This window comes from Watersipora subatra, chromosome 4, assembly GCF_963576615.1.
Source record: "Watersipora subatra chromosome 4, tzWatSuba1.1, whole genome shotgun sequence".
Taxonomy (NCBI): Eukaryota; Metazoa; Bryozoa; class Gymnolaemata; order Cheilostomatida; family Watersiporidae; genus Watersipora; species Watersipora subatra.
In genome coordinates this window covers 22,151,546-22,169,168 of record NC_088711.1, presented here as the reverse complement: position 1 = coordinate 22,169,168, position 17,623 = coordinate 22,151,546, and the positions used below count along the sequence as shown (strand labels likewise).

The 17,623-nt window shown below is 34.3% G+C and overlaps 1 protein-coding gene across 2 annotated transcripts in view; it reads left to right on the top strand.

Moving 5' to 3' along the window:
• Window positions 1-17,623, top strand: part of LOC137393141 (nucleobindin-1-like) — a 54,720-nt gene that overhangs the window by 35,804 nt on the left and 1,293 nt on the right. For both annotated transcript variants that reach the window (XM_068079566.1, XM_068079565.1), the window contains exons 2-10: window positions 1,170-1,295; window positions 2,765-2,869; window positions 6,577-6,700; window positions 7,584-7,631; window positions 10,910-10,995; window positions 14,215-14,391; window positions 14,869-14,959; window positions 15,088-15,146; window positions 15,684-15,857. In XM_068079566.1, coding sequence (XP_067935667.1) covers window positions 1,194-1,295; window positions 2,765-2,869; window positions 6,577-6,700; window positions 7,584-7,631; window positions 10,910-10,995; window positions 14,215-14,391; window positions 14,869-14,959; window positions 15,088-15,146; window positions 15,684-15,857 — 966 coding nt within the window. In that variant the 5' untranslated portion in view covers window positions 1,170-1,193. The remainder of the gene's footprint in view (window positions 1-1,169; window positions 1,296-2,764; window positions 2,870-6,576; window positions 6,701-7,583; window positions 7,632-10,909; window positions 10,996-14,214; window positions 14,392-14,868; window positions 14,960-15,087; window positions 15,147-15,683; window positions 15,858-17,623) is intronic.

Below are 17,623 nucleotides of genomic sequence, written 5' to 3'. Positions count from 1 at the left end.
GACATGGTGAATCTTTTGATACCAAATTTATTTGTTATCAAAAGAGTTATAACTGTAATGTGAATTTTGTTGCAAGTCAACCTTTAACATAAAACTGTGAGCCACTTTTCACTGGAGCTGTAGCTAATCGACTACCTTTGCTTTGAAGTTTCCAATCAAATTTTTACGCAAATTGTGAGTATGCGATTCAATTTTACTACGTGAACTGAAATACTCATCTTACCAGTTTTGTTTTTTATCATTTTTTATTATGATTATCTTGTATAACACCATTGACACACTGCATGTTTCTTTGCATAAAAATAAATATCAGTTGTTATTTTTTATTCTAGTTCATAGTGTTTGTCTGTTAGCAAGACATTTCTCATTTGAGTTGCGTCTCACTTCCATGTAATCTGCATGCAACAGTTTTGCAAAGCTGATCTATTGATTTCATAACAATCATTGCAACTGTTTGTCACTAAGCAATCTTTCGAAAGAAGTATTATTAGTAGTACTTGTAATAGACTTCCTACTCAAATAAGTGTGAAACTCGAGTAGCTATGCTATAGGTTCTGGAGAGAATGTTCATTCTACAGTTGAACTCTTTGCAGCACAGTATATATGTCTGTATATATGTCAGTATATATGTCTATATATGTCTATATATGTAGTATATATGTCTGTAAGAGTTTGATGAATTATATTATAGCAGAAATATCTTTTTGTACACATGGCAGGTGGTATATTATTGTTTTAAGTCTCTAGCATGCTGCTAATAAATCGGAAAACAAAAAAGAAAAAAAAACATCAGTAATGGCTGTATTCATTTAGCAAATGGTGATGGAGCCATCTTTTTTGCAAGAGGATAGAATTACATTGTTTTTGAGAAATTTTGTGAAACATTCATACATGAAGGCCATTGAAAATCCCGGAGGTTTAGCAGTTGTTGGCGTGATTGACTTGCTACAGCGATAATAATGTGAGAACTAATGTTCGCATAAGATATAGCCAATTTTTTTTCTTTAAATGCTATCAATGCTACTTTCTAGAAAGGCCATCGAAGTTACCGTACATTTGTCTAGAAAGGCCATCGAAGTTACCGTACATTTGTCTAGAAAAACTAAATGACTAATCTCGCAATTATAAGGTTGCTAGGATTCCTTTCACACCTACTTGCTGCATTGTAGACACTCTAGTAGCCTCACCTTAAGATGCATGACTGTTGCTTCATATGCGCAACTCTTGTGGTTATCTTGTGTACCTGGAGTCATGTGCTCTCTGCCTCTGTTGATGATCTTGCTGAGGGAGACGCTGTAAGTCTTGTCTAGCGTATGCATCTAGATATGGAAATCTCAGTGTTTGTCTGTTGGTCGTTTGTTGTTCGCCAACTAAGCCAGATGCCAAACAGTGGAATAATTGTGCGCATAGTCACTACATTGGTTAAAATACTGACGCTTAAAACACTTGAGAAAATACTATTGATTACTACTAGCTTAGCTTGTTAGCTACTAGACGTGTGAGAGATCGTTGAACATAATGTAACTATTGATTAAGCTGGCTTCAGACACGGCTGTTATTACAATAAAGGTTAAGACTAGCTTAAGTTACTCTAATTTTTTGTGTAATTATTTTATTACCCGTGCAACGCCGGGCATTCAGTAGTACATTTATATCTTGAGATTGTTTTAGTATCAAGTTGGTGATTTCATTAGAACGGTGATCTAGCTAAAGTTATTTCTGTGAGAATGTACTGCTTACCCATTCTACCACAAATAGTTTTATAGTTTTCATTTAGTTGCATTGAAATTTTTTATTGATATATCCCAAACTCTATTACGACAGAGACTTGCATAACATGACTTAAGTGTTTTGAACTTTTATTAAACCCGCTGATATTAAACGGTATCCTAAAATCCCTAAACCTCTCAACAAAATTTTGTGTTTTGCATGTATTTTTTTCTCTGACTGCAAACTTTTCTTTTAGAGGTTCAAATATCAGCTTATAGTATTTTGGCATTATGAGCAATAATAAAGAGTATGAGGTGTATAAGAGATTTATTTCAAAACAGTGGGAATCATGTGTATTATGCGATGTGATGACTATGCACATGCCATAGACATCCCATAGCACACGCCGCATCATGCCATGGTTATGATGTCACATCTTATGTCTGTTAGCAAAAAGTAAACTCTGCTTGTAATGATAGATGTGGAGATAACTTCAGCTAGATCACCGTTGTCAGTGGCAATTACCGATACCTCTTACCTCAAGGTTCTTTCCTCAATTCTTTTATGTTGGTGTTTTGTAAAGTTACTCCTTGAGAATATTGTAACATTTCCCATTATTAATTTGATCACACTATTTATGCAAATTGAAAAAGAAATGAAAATTTAACTTGTAACTGATTTATATCCTGATGCTAAAATCGGAATTACTGTACATAACTCTGCATTACTACATTCAACTCAATGCTATTGGTTTGGTGTGGACAGTAATGGTAAGAAAACCATTATCAATGTCTTAACATTAGCTCTGATTTTAAATTAGCATTTATGTTTGCTAACAGATATTAAAGGTGGTTCAGCACAAGAATGTTATGCATTTAAGTTTTTAAAAGTTTTCCAAAAAGATTACCTAATAATAAATTGCTACCACTTTGATTTTCTCATATTCTAATTAATCGTATTCCTCTTTGAGTGACTTTCTTGAGGCGCTGTCGTTAAGTTGCTCACATGAACTCATAGCGACAATTTGCTTCTAACCCTGATCTTTATTACCCAGATTCTAGGGCTAAATGAAGAGTACAGTCGCTATATGCAGGAGGTTTCTTCTCTACTTGATTCTGATGCTAGTTATCAAAAGTCTGTGGACATGGCTGGAGAAATGGTAAATGGTGCATTCCTTTAACCCAAATCTAAATTCAACGTTAATTTAAATTCTTTTTTATATTTTGATAGATGTATGTACTGCTGTTTTGTACCTGCATTACTGCTATTTGAGGCCATCGATGATGCTTACACTTGTAAAATGGGTGCTGAACATAGATGAAAATTCTTGTGAAGATTTTGGTCACACAACAACCAAGTTTGTTTTATCATTTCAGTAATTTTTATAGTTAGTATTTATCGTACAGGATGAAAATATTCGTTGATTATAAAAATTCGCGATTTCGCGAACAGACAACTCTGCGAATTATAAACTTCCGTGAATAATTAGTTCTATTTTTAATCACAAGGGAGAATAACTACTGCATCAAATTAAAAACTAGCCGCTAGGCTGGTTTTTAATATAAATACTAAACGCAGTTGAGTTTCAAAACATTTTTAAAATCATTGTCTGGGCTTTGAGCTAACACCATTGCCAATGCATCACATTTCTTTACAAAATTATTCAAGGTTGTCACAAGATATGCAGAATGGCGTCATCGCAAAAATAGCCACTAGGCAGAAGTACTAAACGTAGCCGAGTTCCAAAACTTCTTTAAAATCATCGCCGGGCTTCGAGTTTTATTGCCATTGCATCAAACTTTACAAAATTATTCAAGGTTTTCACAAGCTATTTGGCATGGCTTCGTCATCGCAAAAAATCTCTCCTAGTCTTTTTACATCGAAATCAACTCCATCAATCTCTAATACCGAAGTTGCGGACGATCATGATTCTGATCTGGACATTATGGTATGTATTTGATTTGCAGTGCAGATAGGTTTTTCCATAATTAACTGCATTAGTTAATTCTTTTGTTTAAAAACTGATCGCTTTCATCAAATACCTCAGCTATTGTTTTTGTACTTCCTTGACACTTGTTAATATTTTTTTCTTTTTTGTTTACTGCAGATTGAGAATGAAACAACCTACTCCGAGTACGAAAACTAGAGACAAGTAGTAATATTCATCAAGGCAGGAATATTGGCAGAGAAGCAACCAGTCAACTTAGACCCCTTCATCGACAACAACTCATTGATATCGCTGCAGCAAACATGATTAAATTATATATTTTATTTCATGTATAGATATGTTATAATTTATTACAAACTTGAGTGTACAAATAAAATATTTCAAATACAAATAAAATTTTACAAACGATGAATGGAGTAAATATAAACAGTTTAGTCATTTCGATCATTTAGTCATTATCTAGCAATAAAATTAAACTGGTACTATTGATGAATGAATACTAGTGTGTAATTGTGCTCTCTGACTAGTTATTTTGGTAATAGCAGCTCTGTCACTTTCTTGGGTAGATGTTAAAGGCGATTCTCTCGCTACTACATGACTGGTAAAGAAGTTATCATCAGAACTCTCCTCGTGGCTTACTATTGTAAAGTTCTGCCGGTTGGCCAAAGATTTGTGCTCGTAAAGGCGTTTTTGTTCCTTTTTTAAAACAGATATATTCTCCTCGTTAGCAACTGCGGCCACTTCTACTTCCATTTCAAGACCTCCCTGAATGATTGGTGATCTTCAAGAATGACATCTACCACCCTTGCAATCATTGTTCTTCCGTGTATGATAAAAAATTTCTCTCTCACACTAAACAAATAATGAAGCGGTAGGGATGGAAAAATAAATATTGCGTTTTACCGAAGAACCAAAGTAAAATTCAACTAATTTAGTAAATGTGAAAAACTCATTACTTACCACAAATTGTTGGTTCATCAAAGGCCTCCAAATCTATGAATATTCGTGAAAACCTCTGAACGCAGCAAAGAAGTTATAGCTTAGCACGATCCACCCGTAGTTGTAAGCTAAATAGAAAACAAAACGCGCAATGCGCGTAGTCGCGCATGCGTAAGGTGAACTCTATTGCTAGGCGTAATAGAGTTAACTTTTCCTAGAGAGTGGCAGTTTTCAGCCGCGAATAAATTCATCCGCGAATTTGCATAAAAAGACAATTTTCGCGAAATATAACTCCGCGAATAAATTCATCCTGTACGGTATATTAAGTGTTTTATTAGCAACTATTCGTTATTAAGCATCATAAAGTTTTGTTTTCCAAACTTCTGTGTTTATTTTAGTTGTCGTACCATCATAAGATTTTACTGCATTCGCTTTGAAGATGTTACCGTGGGCAGAATTGTTACTCTGATACGTTATCTTAATCTGACCAGGATATTTCTTTTGTTAACACATCAACACGTGTTAACACATCTTTTGTTAACACATCAACATATGTTAACACACCTTTTGTTAACACATCAACATAAACCAATGTGTGCTATGCAGAGGCTCTGCTGTATTATATTCATTGAGATATTGACAAGTTAATTTGTCTTAATTATTGAACATCACACATTTTTTATACTATTTCTGTGTCCTATTTTTATGTATCATCCTAGCAAAAAAGGGGATTTTGGTAAATAAATTAAGCCATTCTTTAATTTCTTGAATTTCAATTCAAAAAATGCTTCATTGGAAAATAGTATGAGGCTCAAGTTTGCTGATAACCACACATAGTGATACCCCTCACCTTTAATATTTACTGATGATGAACTTACTCTTGAAAACTGTCTCAAAGCTAATTTATGAATACATGTACCTTTTATATTATATACATGTATAGCGAAAAACAAGACAGTAAGCATTTTTTAAGCTTCATTCTGCTACAATGATGACCAAGTGCAATTCTCTCTATACAGTCTTGTGGGCTCATGTGGGCTCATGTATTCCTGTGCATCGGCACTACAAGGTTGTCACACAACATTATGTAAAAAGCATTATGTCATCTTTTTAGGCTCCAACCACCGCATTCATCTTATAATCTTTGACATTTTACAAATTTTTATCAATTTACTCTATGCAGCCGTCAAAATTACATTACCATTTAGTCGACTATGATGAGAGTTAGTTTACAATAATGTCAACATGATGCATAAATTAATTACCTTTTGAAGTCTAACTAACCAACCAGTTAACTTATTAGAATTTAATTAAAATAAATTTCTGTGTGAACATTCAACTCTGCTTTTAGCATCTCTAACTTAGCACTTAGCTGTTTTAATTTAATTAACAAATTCAACTTGAGCCGACTCAGAACTCAATAAAACTTTTTTCTAGACGTACTCTATGTAGAGTTTGAATACTGGCAGTTTTCATGCTATGATACTAGATATTGTTATTGTTAGCTTTCATGCTATGATACTAGATATTGTTATTGCTAGCTTTCATGCTATGATACTAGATATTGTTATTGCTAGTTTTCATGCTATGATACTAGATATTGTTATTGTTAGCTTTCATGCTATGATACTAGATATTGTTATTGCTAACTTTCATGCTATGATACTAGATATTGTTATTGCTAGCTTTCATGCTATGATACTAGATATTGTTATTGCTAGCTTTCCTGCTATGATACTAGATATTGTTATTGCTAGTTTTCATGCTATGATACTAAATATTGTTATTGCTAGCTTTCCTGCTATGATACTAGATATTGTTATTGCTAGTTTTCATGCTATGATACTAGATATTGTTATTGCTAACTTTCATGCTATGATACTAGATATTGTTATTGCTAGTTTTCATGCTATGATACTAGATATCGCTATTGCTAACTTTCCTGCTATGATACTAGATATTGTTGTTGCTATAACCAGGGAGATTTTGAACACCACTTTAGTCAGGCATCACAAGAAACTCGCTCTAAACTTGATGAACTGAAAAGAATTGAAATCCGACGTTTAAAAGATTTACATAAGAAATCCATGAAGTTAGCAGCAGGTGAGGAAGCGTCATGTTGATCTGCTTGTGTTTCGTGTTAGTTAGCAGCAGGTGAGGAAGCGTCATGTTGATCTGCTTGTGTTTCGTGTTAGTTAGCATATCTTTGTCTAAAGCCTTACTACCATTTACCATATTTACTTCATCAAGCCTCTGTAAATAATAACTTTAAAGTAGTTGTCTCTACGATGATGTAAAAAGAACCCCTGCTTATTGATCTAGTTATTGTACTTATAGTTTAGTTTTTGCATTTAGGGTTTTCTTTAGTTTTATTTAAGCCATTTGTTTTCGGGCTACATATATGATATTTGGGCTGAGCAATAAAGTATAGTGTGTTCTTCGCATATGATGTCTTTGTTGAAAAGCTATGTGTAATTACCTGCGGTATTTATAAAGGTTGTATCAGAGGGTTTCAGCTGTAGAACTAATTTTGTGTATTCCATCGAAGCAGATTTCCTTAACGAGTTAACTTGATATGTTGGGGTTTGACTGTACCGCAAAATTATGGAGTAACATGTAATTTATTCTTTGTAAGGCATTGTGAGCTTTCATTAGTTACTAGAGAGCAGGCAAGTCTTAGCATGTAGTTTAGTGGAATGTACCCCCTCAAGTTACATGATCCTACAGATTGGTATCTACTATATATTATCTCTCATACTAAAATGGTTTAGTACAACCTAATTTTATTGTAAAGTTACTTGAGGATGGAATACATCCCTGTTTACTGAAGCTCTGGCTTCTTGATGTTAGTTAAACACATTTACTCAACCCGACCAATAAAGAACTCTGATAGGGTGCTGAGACTTTGGAATAATTTTAGACAATTGTTATCCATTAGTTTTAGCCTGATGTCTTTGAATCCATATGTTGAGTTCTATAATTTTAGAACAGCAGAGACAGAATTTAAAAAATGGAGTCAAGCCTAACAAGAAAGGTGAGCATCTTGAAGATGACACTCTAATCATATTTAACCTGCGTTTGTTGCTTTCCCTTTGAGCAACACTATAAGCTGACAATCACTGAACTTGTCAATTAGAATAGTTTGAAGTGCTAGCAATGATGCTAGTCCCACGACCAAACGAGCGGAGTGAATGTTAGAGAGTTTTATGACAAATGCATGTGCACACAACTCACGAGAATCATTCATCAGCAATGTCGCAAACCCTTGTACTGAAATCTCATCAACAAATTTAACCATTTTTGTGTGGAGTCGTTTAAGTATAATAACGATACAAAACACATAAAAACATATTTAAATATGTTACCAAGTCTTTGAAAATTGTTGACACATTCCTAAACCTTACCCATCTGATCGGATTATACACAAATAGACAGATTAATTTGGCCGAAAATCGTTATTAAAACTTGCCAAGCCTTGCTTTTATCAATGATATAACAGCCCCCAAGGATAGCCGACGGCTCTCATATGGGCGGGGTTTAAGGATGGAGCTCTATTGGGATGAACCCGAACACGGCACTCGAACAAACAAATATGCTGAATAAAGCCCCTTGTAAATTTACAAATATTATGAACTATAGTGGTTATTTTACTTATCTGGTGAATTCACTTTGTTGTCAAATAAATATAGTATCCCAATATTGTCACCATTATGATCAGTCAGTTGCCATTCGCAAGCATTCGTGATATTAATAGTCACTATCGTAAAATAGCTCAAATTCGGTTTTGTATTTAGATTTTGAGTATGAAAACTACACTGCACAGCTTTGCCTGCTGTCCCATCTTATTGGCCAGGTAAAACAATGTGAAAACGATGAAAGACTTTGTCATTTTATATTAGGGGTGGCAAAATATTAATCAAAAACTAGGAAAAAAAGCCGTTGTTCGGGTAAATTATATTTAACTTTAAGCTTATACTACAACCTTTACAAATTTTAAAATTACTAAAAGTAGGTAATTTAAAATGTCTTATTTTGTATGGATGTATTATTTTGGTTAGGTATCACCCTATATTGTAGAAATTCAAGGTTTGCTATTGTGAACCGCGGGTCTACTGACTGAATGAGCTAATGAAACGATAACAGCGAGTCGTGTTTTTCAAAATCTAACAAGGCAATGCGATCGCCCCGCGAGAGTTGTGTTAGCTCCGAAACCCAGGCTAGCATAATCCTAACAGAGCTCCATCATTAAACCCCGCCCATATGACAGCCGTCGGCTATCCTTGGGGGGCTGTATATCATTGCTTTTATCAACATTAAGACCGGCAAACGAACCGCCGAGCGACAGAGAATAGAACGCGTGAATGACGAATGACACGTGCACGACATGAACGTCGTGCGCATTTCACGAAAGAATAACGTGCACATTTCACCAGTCTATAGCATTGGCGAATTGCCGAAGGTTTCTGTAATTAACGTAGAAGTACTGAAATCGTTTCTTTTTTGCCGATTTCAAAGTAACTGACATTTTGAAAACTTTTGAGTACTTTGGTATTCTAACCGATGTCCAAAGCAGTGAAAGTAAAGGAAATGACGATATTTTTTTCTAACGATTCTTATGAGATTATTACAATATTTACTTATAAGTTTGGATGACTATTTAAGTGTTATAGTCACACTAACAACATCGATGATGGGCAATATGTTACTGTTATTATTTTTTCTAAATAGTTTTGTTAAATAGATTTTCTAAAAATCTATATAAATATCACAACTTCTTGATATTGTTAGCTATGACGTTTTGAAATGTAAACAAAATTGTGCATTGGTTTTCTATTATTACTGTATTACTATATTAATAATATTGGTTATTCTAATAATATCAGTGCATTTTACTTCTAATATTACATTTCTCCTATTGCAGGGAGAAGTATAAACGTATAATCTTTTCCTTTCATTATTGCTGTTTGTCATGACCAAACACTTTTTTAAATAGAGTGTCTAAAAATCTATATAAATATCACAACTTCTTGATATTGTTAGCTATGACGTTTTGAAACGTAAACAAAATTGTGCATTGGTTTTCTATTATTACTATATTAATAATATGGGTCATGATCACAGAAACCATGGTTAAGTCAGGATTGTAAGATTTAGAGTTATCTACATTAGCAGAAAGAGAAAATTCTCAGTTATTTTGCAAAAAAATTTTGATTCTAGCTTAATTACAGCAGATTTTATGGTCAATAAACTGAATGTGCGTTTACCATTAGTGCGAAAACATAGTTCCGAGAAAACTGGTGTTAAAGTTTGAGAAACGAAAACCAATGCCCAATTTTGTTTACATTTCAAAACGTCATAGCAACCAATATCAAGAGGTTGTGATATTCATCTAGATTTCTGTGTTTTTATTCAAAAAATTATGCTGAATTCAAAAATCTAAACAGATTTGAGCTGGTTGTCACAGAAATAGCTGTATATTTATAACAAAATGTATTACTTAATTTTGTAGATATTTAAAACGGCCTGGCAGTACCGCGATGTCGGGCACAGCCAAATCATCAGCAAAATCTTTAAAAAAGTAACAACAGTAACATATTGCACACTATCGGTCACTATATACTTCGATCTTGGAAATTCAAATAATTATTCTTATAATTAAATCTGATAATAATCCTATAAAATCAAATAATTATTCTTATGATTAAATAATGTAATAATCTTTTAAGAATTGTTAGGAAATTATCATCGTAATTCCCTTTACTTTTACTGCTTTTGACATCAGTTGGAACACCGAAGTACTGATTATAAGTGTCCAAAATCTCAGAGTTATCTTTAAAATCGGCAAAAAAGAAACGATTATATTTATAGGACGCCATTTTTCAGTACTTCCTGTTTAGCTTAGCAACGGTTTTAAGAGGGTTTTTTCGAGGGTTGAAGACTTCTATTGGCTAAACTGACTTCAGATTCAGAAAGATCACTCCTTGATTGGTCCAGATGCACGTGTTACAAAAATCGTTACCAATATTATAAATTCAGTTGGTGCAACTTCAAAGTCGGATAGCTCAACTTCGTGATTTGCGACTTAACCATGGTTTCTGTGACCGCGACACATATTGATTATTCCAATAATATCAGTGCATTTTACTTCTAATATTGACCAATATTGCATGTCTCCTATTGCAGGGGAGAGATATAAACATATAATATTTTCCTTTCATTATTGCTGTTTGTTGTTCGTGGGCTGTATGACAGTGGAATTTCTAGTCATATAGATGACTATTTTCAAGACACTGTACAGTGGTTGTGTTGCAGCTCTTCCAAAGCCTGACCTCGAGCATATCGACATTCACAATCCTGACTCATTTGGAGCCAACGATCTGCATATGCTTATAATCAAGGTCTGATATAGAAACAGTCTTAAAATCGATTTGTCTTTATTATGATATGCTTGTTCTGCAGGTACTTCACTGTTTTGTAGCGTGGCACTAGGAGAATGAGCAGGTATATGCAATATCCCCGCTAGTTATCAGTACATTTGCTATCTGGTCACTAGTATACATGGACATGATAGTTAATTAATTTCTACTATATATTTAGCTAATCACTATTGTATATACTAGCTAGTCCTAAAGTCCATTGTTTGATGACGATTTTGAAGGTAGAAGATTTTAGAATCACCACAAGTTAAAGAGATATAACCAATCGTATAAACGATATAATCGTGTAAGGGCGATTTGTCTCACATATGACAATTTTCAAAGTGAGCGATACTGCAACTAAACGCACAGGCATTCTAGTCTTATAGTACACTCATTCCATGGCCTCTCATGCACACGGGCAAGCATGAAATAAATGTTTCTAATTATTGTGAGCACAAAACTGTTTCTTTTTAAAGGGTGACTTGCAACAAAATTCACATTACCGTTATTTGATATGAAAAGATTCACCATGTCTTACTCTGTTGTGGTGTAGGTGCAAAATATGTGGAAAGGTGATTAAAAGCTCTTAAAAGCTCAAAAACGAACAGAAAATCGCAGCCACACGAGACCGCCATAGTTTGGATTCCCTTTCCAAAGCGGCTCAAATGTGATGTAGTTGTGAGAAATGGTTTCTGTTTACACTTTCTTGCAACTTTATTCGTCGAAATATTTTCACAAATATACTTCACGCATTCAATAAAACTATGTCTATTGTTCTTACGCGTCTGTTTTATCGTCATCGTAATGCTGTCACTTTTAGCAGTGATATCTTATAACTTACCGTCTAAATTTTTTAAATTTTTTAGCCTTAGTTTGAAGGAGTACATATCATTGTCTGATAATCATGACGAGCCTGTTGGTCACTTGTGATGATCGAGAAGTGCTGCAGAAATTATTTGCGAAGTATTGGGTCACATGATCAGATTATGACTTGCCAATTAGACCAGGTCGAAACAAAACTGTAAAGTAGCGAGCATCTATATTTGATACGGGGTCTTCGGTAAAACCCGAAGTGTTTGTCGTAAACTAGTACTACGATAAGTTTTATATTGAGCTTTGTATTGGCCTTTCAATTCACGTGAGAACATACGTGACAAGACGATAACCACATTTCGTGGCTACGTCATCGAAATGGAGAGATTCCAATTTACGGCGGCTTTTCGTTTTTGAGATTTTAAGAGCTTGTAATCACATTTCCACATATTTGGCACTTACAACACAACAGGGTAAGACATGGTGAATGTTTTGATACTAAATAACTGTAATGTGAATTTTGTTGCAAGTCAACCTTTAAGTTGAAATATACAATACACTATTAACAAAAAATTATTAACAAAAGTTTTTCTTACAATAATATCATGGTATATCGCGAATCGTGTATTTGCAATATCCAATTGTATGGTGATTTTTAAAAATCGTGAAGTTGTAGCTTGTCCCCAGTAGATATACAGTAGCTAGTCACTAGTACATATGCAAGTATATACTGGTATATTATAGCACAGTACGTTCGTCACCCAACATATGGGTTTTTCAATGTATAATTTGAAACTTGAGCAATTTGCTATGCCCAACGCAATGTTCAGCATACAACGTTCAAAATTTTCTAAAGCTTTGCAGTTTCATCAGAAAAGTGAAAAGACTAGTGAAAATTGCAAAACATATAAAAATACTAAAAATTAATAAATTAATTAGTTATTTAAGTTATTAGTTAAGTACAAACTAACTTAACTAATAAGTTAAGTTAGTTTGTACTTAAGTATCACCGGTTTTTCCTAAACCTATTCATTACTAAATATAGCCTTTTTTATTATTACTTTATGAATTTAATTTGGTAATATATCACTTTGTTTTTAAATTTAGCTTTGTACTTAGTTTTATATAGCATATAAACAGATCTCAAAATGAATTAACCTTGTTTGTAGAAGTTTTATGGTATTAGCTGGTATAATAATACTAATTGTAGTGTTCATTAAAAGGTTCATATAGCCTAATTTATTTGTCCTTAGCCATACATGTTTCCCATTTCTCATGGGTCCTCAGCTGACCAACCATTTCTGCTTTATTATTTGTGTCTTGCCAGCTCGCTTGCTCTGCTGAGGATGGTAATGTTAGCCCACCCATTTACCTACAGTCTAGTGATTTATGAAACGCCCTTAGCATTTTGTACCACTCCATCAGCTATTTACAAGTATCTTTAAATAAATAAAGAATGAATAAATTAAATTCTATTTTTAAATAATTATTGTGATTGTTGAGTGTTCATCATGACACAGTTAGTCTTTCCATAAATTTAGGGTAAGCAGACAACTTTGGGCCACATTTATACCGAGAAAGTCTAATAATTCATGGAGAAGGTGAAGTTCAAGTCTATAAAAGTAATTTCATTATTTACACTTCGCAAAATTGTTTTTATTTGCTTCAAGATTTATTTATTATATAAATGTTGAATGTCCCAATCATTAAGCCATTGTTCACGACACAATTTGGATCAAGGAAAGGCCGACACATTCAAACATTAGTAAAAATGTAGCCTTGGGTCGACCTCGCCCAAGCCAAGATCGACATAAATTACATGGACCCATTTTAAAAAATTGATCCTGTCGAGAAAATATTGTTCATATAAGAAAGTCGATCTTGAAAGATTGACCCTGTTGTGCTAACAAGTAGTTGTAAAGCCCCAAAGCAATAAACTTTGCTGATAACTTGCCATTTGTCAGTTGACAGTATGAAAAGATAAAATTATTTTTAGTAATGAAAGATGTCGATAAATGATAAAACCAAAATAATGAATGAAAAAAATAAATGTGTTTCACTACAATTCATGCTGCAGACCTTGACATACCACTTGCGTGATCGCTACAGATTTTACTTTCGACGTTCATTAATGCACAAACATGATGCCATGGATTTGATTAACAAAGATTGATCTTGTCAAGCGGCATTGACCAGCCAAGACTTATCCTGACTTAACATTTTTGGAATATCGATCTTTTGAAAGATTAATCCAATCTGTTTCATGGACTGCGGCTTATCATGAAACCTTCACGGACTTTTTAACTTCACAACAGATTAGAATCACAGAAATAAAAGTTTATTTGTCACAGCCTTTCCCCTATCTGTGTTCACTTTTGTTTCCAGGCGACAAAATCAATAGCAAATATAGGGATGAAGCGAAGGGAGCAATTTAAACAGCACGCACTCAGGGAAGCCTACAACTTCAAGTCTCGATTCAGAGATCTGCCAGAGGAAGAACAAAAGAAGAAGCTCGAAGAACATTTGGAGAAAGCTAAAAAACATGAACGACTTAACCATCCAGTATGTTGTCCAATAATATATAAGATGTTCGGTGCTGTATCCTAGTTCAGTGTCTTTGGATGCCTCATTATATTTCCAAACATGCTAGACAGTTGTTTGATACATACGAGTATGTGTTTTGAAATGATTATTCTAACAAACAAAAAATTTGATTACAACTATGTGTAAGTAAAGGCATATCTGTTAGTATGTCTATCCACTAGAAATGAAACGGTGTGTGAATCGTGTTGGTGAGGCAGCCATTTTGAAAATTTAGCACACCCAAAAACTTAGACAGAAAACTTTAAAAATTGCAATATCTGAATATAATCAACTATTTTATAGAATGATCATCAGTTGTAATAGTTCAATTTTTGAGTTGATTTATAGTTGCCTGTGAGTGCTCTTCCGTATGGTTGGTCAGTAATGATCCATATTCTTCTTGTATAACGTCAGCCGATCATGTTCTTCAACAGTAATGACTTTGTCTTTTTGTAGGGAAACCTAAAACAGTTGAAGGAAGTGTGGAAAAAGTATGATTCAATGGGAGGCGTGGCTTTTAATCCCAAAACCTTCTTCATGCTGCGAGGTGATACATCACTACATCAAGTATAGCTTTCTGTCTCTGCCTACTGCAATTTGTCTGCGTCTGTTAAGATTGTGGTTGCTAGGGTTGCTTCAATATAGCCTTGGAACGCGTCTAGCTCTTTATTTTAGATGTGGATGGTGATAGTCTGCTCAGTCCTTCAGAGATTGAGGCTATGTTCATGTTTGAGGTAGGCAAACTGGGGTATGCATGGCTAATATATGGTTTATTCATGGAAGGGATAAAGATGTGATGGTTTTTAGGTTAGTTCTTTGGTTTCAGCTTCAAACAGATAACACCAAATGATACTAAGTGCTGTTGGAATTGTTATTTTAACATTAGGAGAACACCAAGACAGCATTAGCTTGGGGTTTTACTAATTAATGGGGCACTTGTAATAGCGGAATACTACATAAATTTTGGCATAACCAGAGGCATAAAAATTGTGGCTACGTGTTTCTTTTTGCTACGAACAATATAGGTATCCCTGAGCTGTTCACATAATTAACTTTGCTATTTTCTTTTTGTCTCATAATCTAATTTTCTTCAAACCACATTGGCAGGTGAATATAAAGTGAATATCTATCTTTCCATTCTACAGCCGAGTTATAATAATTTGTAGCTTCAGTTCCATGGCTTACATGGCTTCAGTTCTACCATGCTCGTATTTCCCAGAAGATCATTTCCACATTGCATATTGATAGATGTATTTTTTGGCACTCTGCAGTTGGAGAAGATCTATGGTGATGATGCTGATAGCGTAGCTAGAGATGAGGATATGAACAGGATGAGGGAGCACGTCTTTACTGAAGTTGACCTTGACCAAGATGGAATGGTCAGCCTTCAAGAGTTCATAAGGTCAACCAAAGATGATGAGTTTATGCAAGACAAAGGCTGGGAGGTACTATGATACACGCGCAGTACGCGCTCCTACATACATCGTAAATTCTCCGTTACAGGAATGTTTACGTTATCGCGATTTTATGTTATACGAACAGTAAAATACATGTAAATTGTCTACTCCGTTCCAAGATTTTTTCAAATTCACCCCTTTGGCCATACAAAAAGGAAAAACTTGACTTAACTTTTCTAATTTCTGGGCTGTACCGTAACTGCAGCATTAGTTTGCATCGACAACTTTTCTCCTTTATATGATTAATCTCATTTGTTTTATAGACCATTATTGTGGTAATTCTACAATAACTTGATAGAGAGGACACATTATTGACGTCCATTTACAACGATTTGCTTATTTTTTAAACTGCAAAGTGTACTCTGCTAAGTAAAACTAATAACAAATATTTTATACGTCTACAACAAAGCAAAACAACACATTATTGCACAAAAAGCGGTACTACCGGTTCGCCGTCTATCAGTATCTAGAGGTCAAGGTTAGGATAACAGAGAATTTTCAATGATACTCCAACTCATGACATTCGGATTGGTGGACCGATGCTGTAACATCTGCATCAATTGATCGCCGTTGTATTAATGAACTATGCGCAGCTACCCTACTCTCTGTTTTGTCGACATATCTGGCGATCTATCATGATGAACTATATTGTTGCAAAAGTTATATATAATAGATATAACATTATACGCATGTCATTTTGTCTTTTGTAAGTGCAGCGAGATAGATTACCATTCAAATCAAATTTAAGAACTTGCCTGACTTGGCACTTTACGTTAAACGGTATAGTCAGAACTACTTCGTATTGAGCATTCATCGTGGTAAAACAGTTCATTCTAAGATTCCTACTGACTATCTGCAACCATATTCGTTGGGACTCATCAAATATGGGCAGCATAGAGAGTTTTAGAATCTTGAGTTATTCATATGGAGGTGAAACTTTGCTGTCGTACCACTTGATATACCTCTTGATAGGTAGTTGTTGCTATAGCTCTTAATCAATAGCTGTTGCTATACCTCTCGCCTTGTAGCTGTTATTAAACTACATGTACTTGACTGGTAGATGTTGCTATATCTCTTGACTGATAGCTGTTGCTATATCTCTTGACTGGTAGCTGTTGCTATACATCCTAATCTAACTAGTTATCGTTCTGGTAGAATTAAAAATCTTGTTGATCATACGAAACACATCTATAGTCTCTACCAGTATTTGATTACAGATGCATAACCCTGTCTGTCATCGTTTTTGGCAGTTGACCAATAAAGTGGCAGCATGCTGACATTGTATATACACTGATCACATAAGACTAATTTGCGGATTCCTTCAGTTATGCTATTGAATAAAGCTAAATCATTGCAGAGGCAGATATGCTTATGGGACCACCTCCGTTCATATCTCCTTTCATAATTTTTAATAACTTTTCCTTTTCAATGATATTGTGGGCTTTTAAAGAGTAAGGAGTATGTGATGTGTGGGTAAAGTTTGTAGTTCAAGGTCAAATCTCGTGCTTGTTAACCTCCATTGTTATGCACCGTTGTTGTTATTAACTTATGACTCATTCATTAGTAGATGAAATTGTTATTCCAATATTAGACAGTGAATGGTTGAAGAATTTAGAGACTCTGGCATTTTGTAAACAATAGTATGTTATATTATCACACATCACATGATTGATGACAACTGTTGATTTTTTTTCAAGCTTTGGTTCAAACATGCGGGTTTAATTATTAAGTTGCAAAGGACTGACTACTGCTTC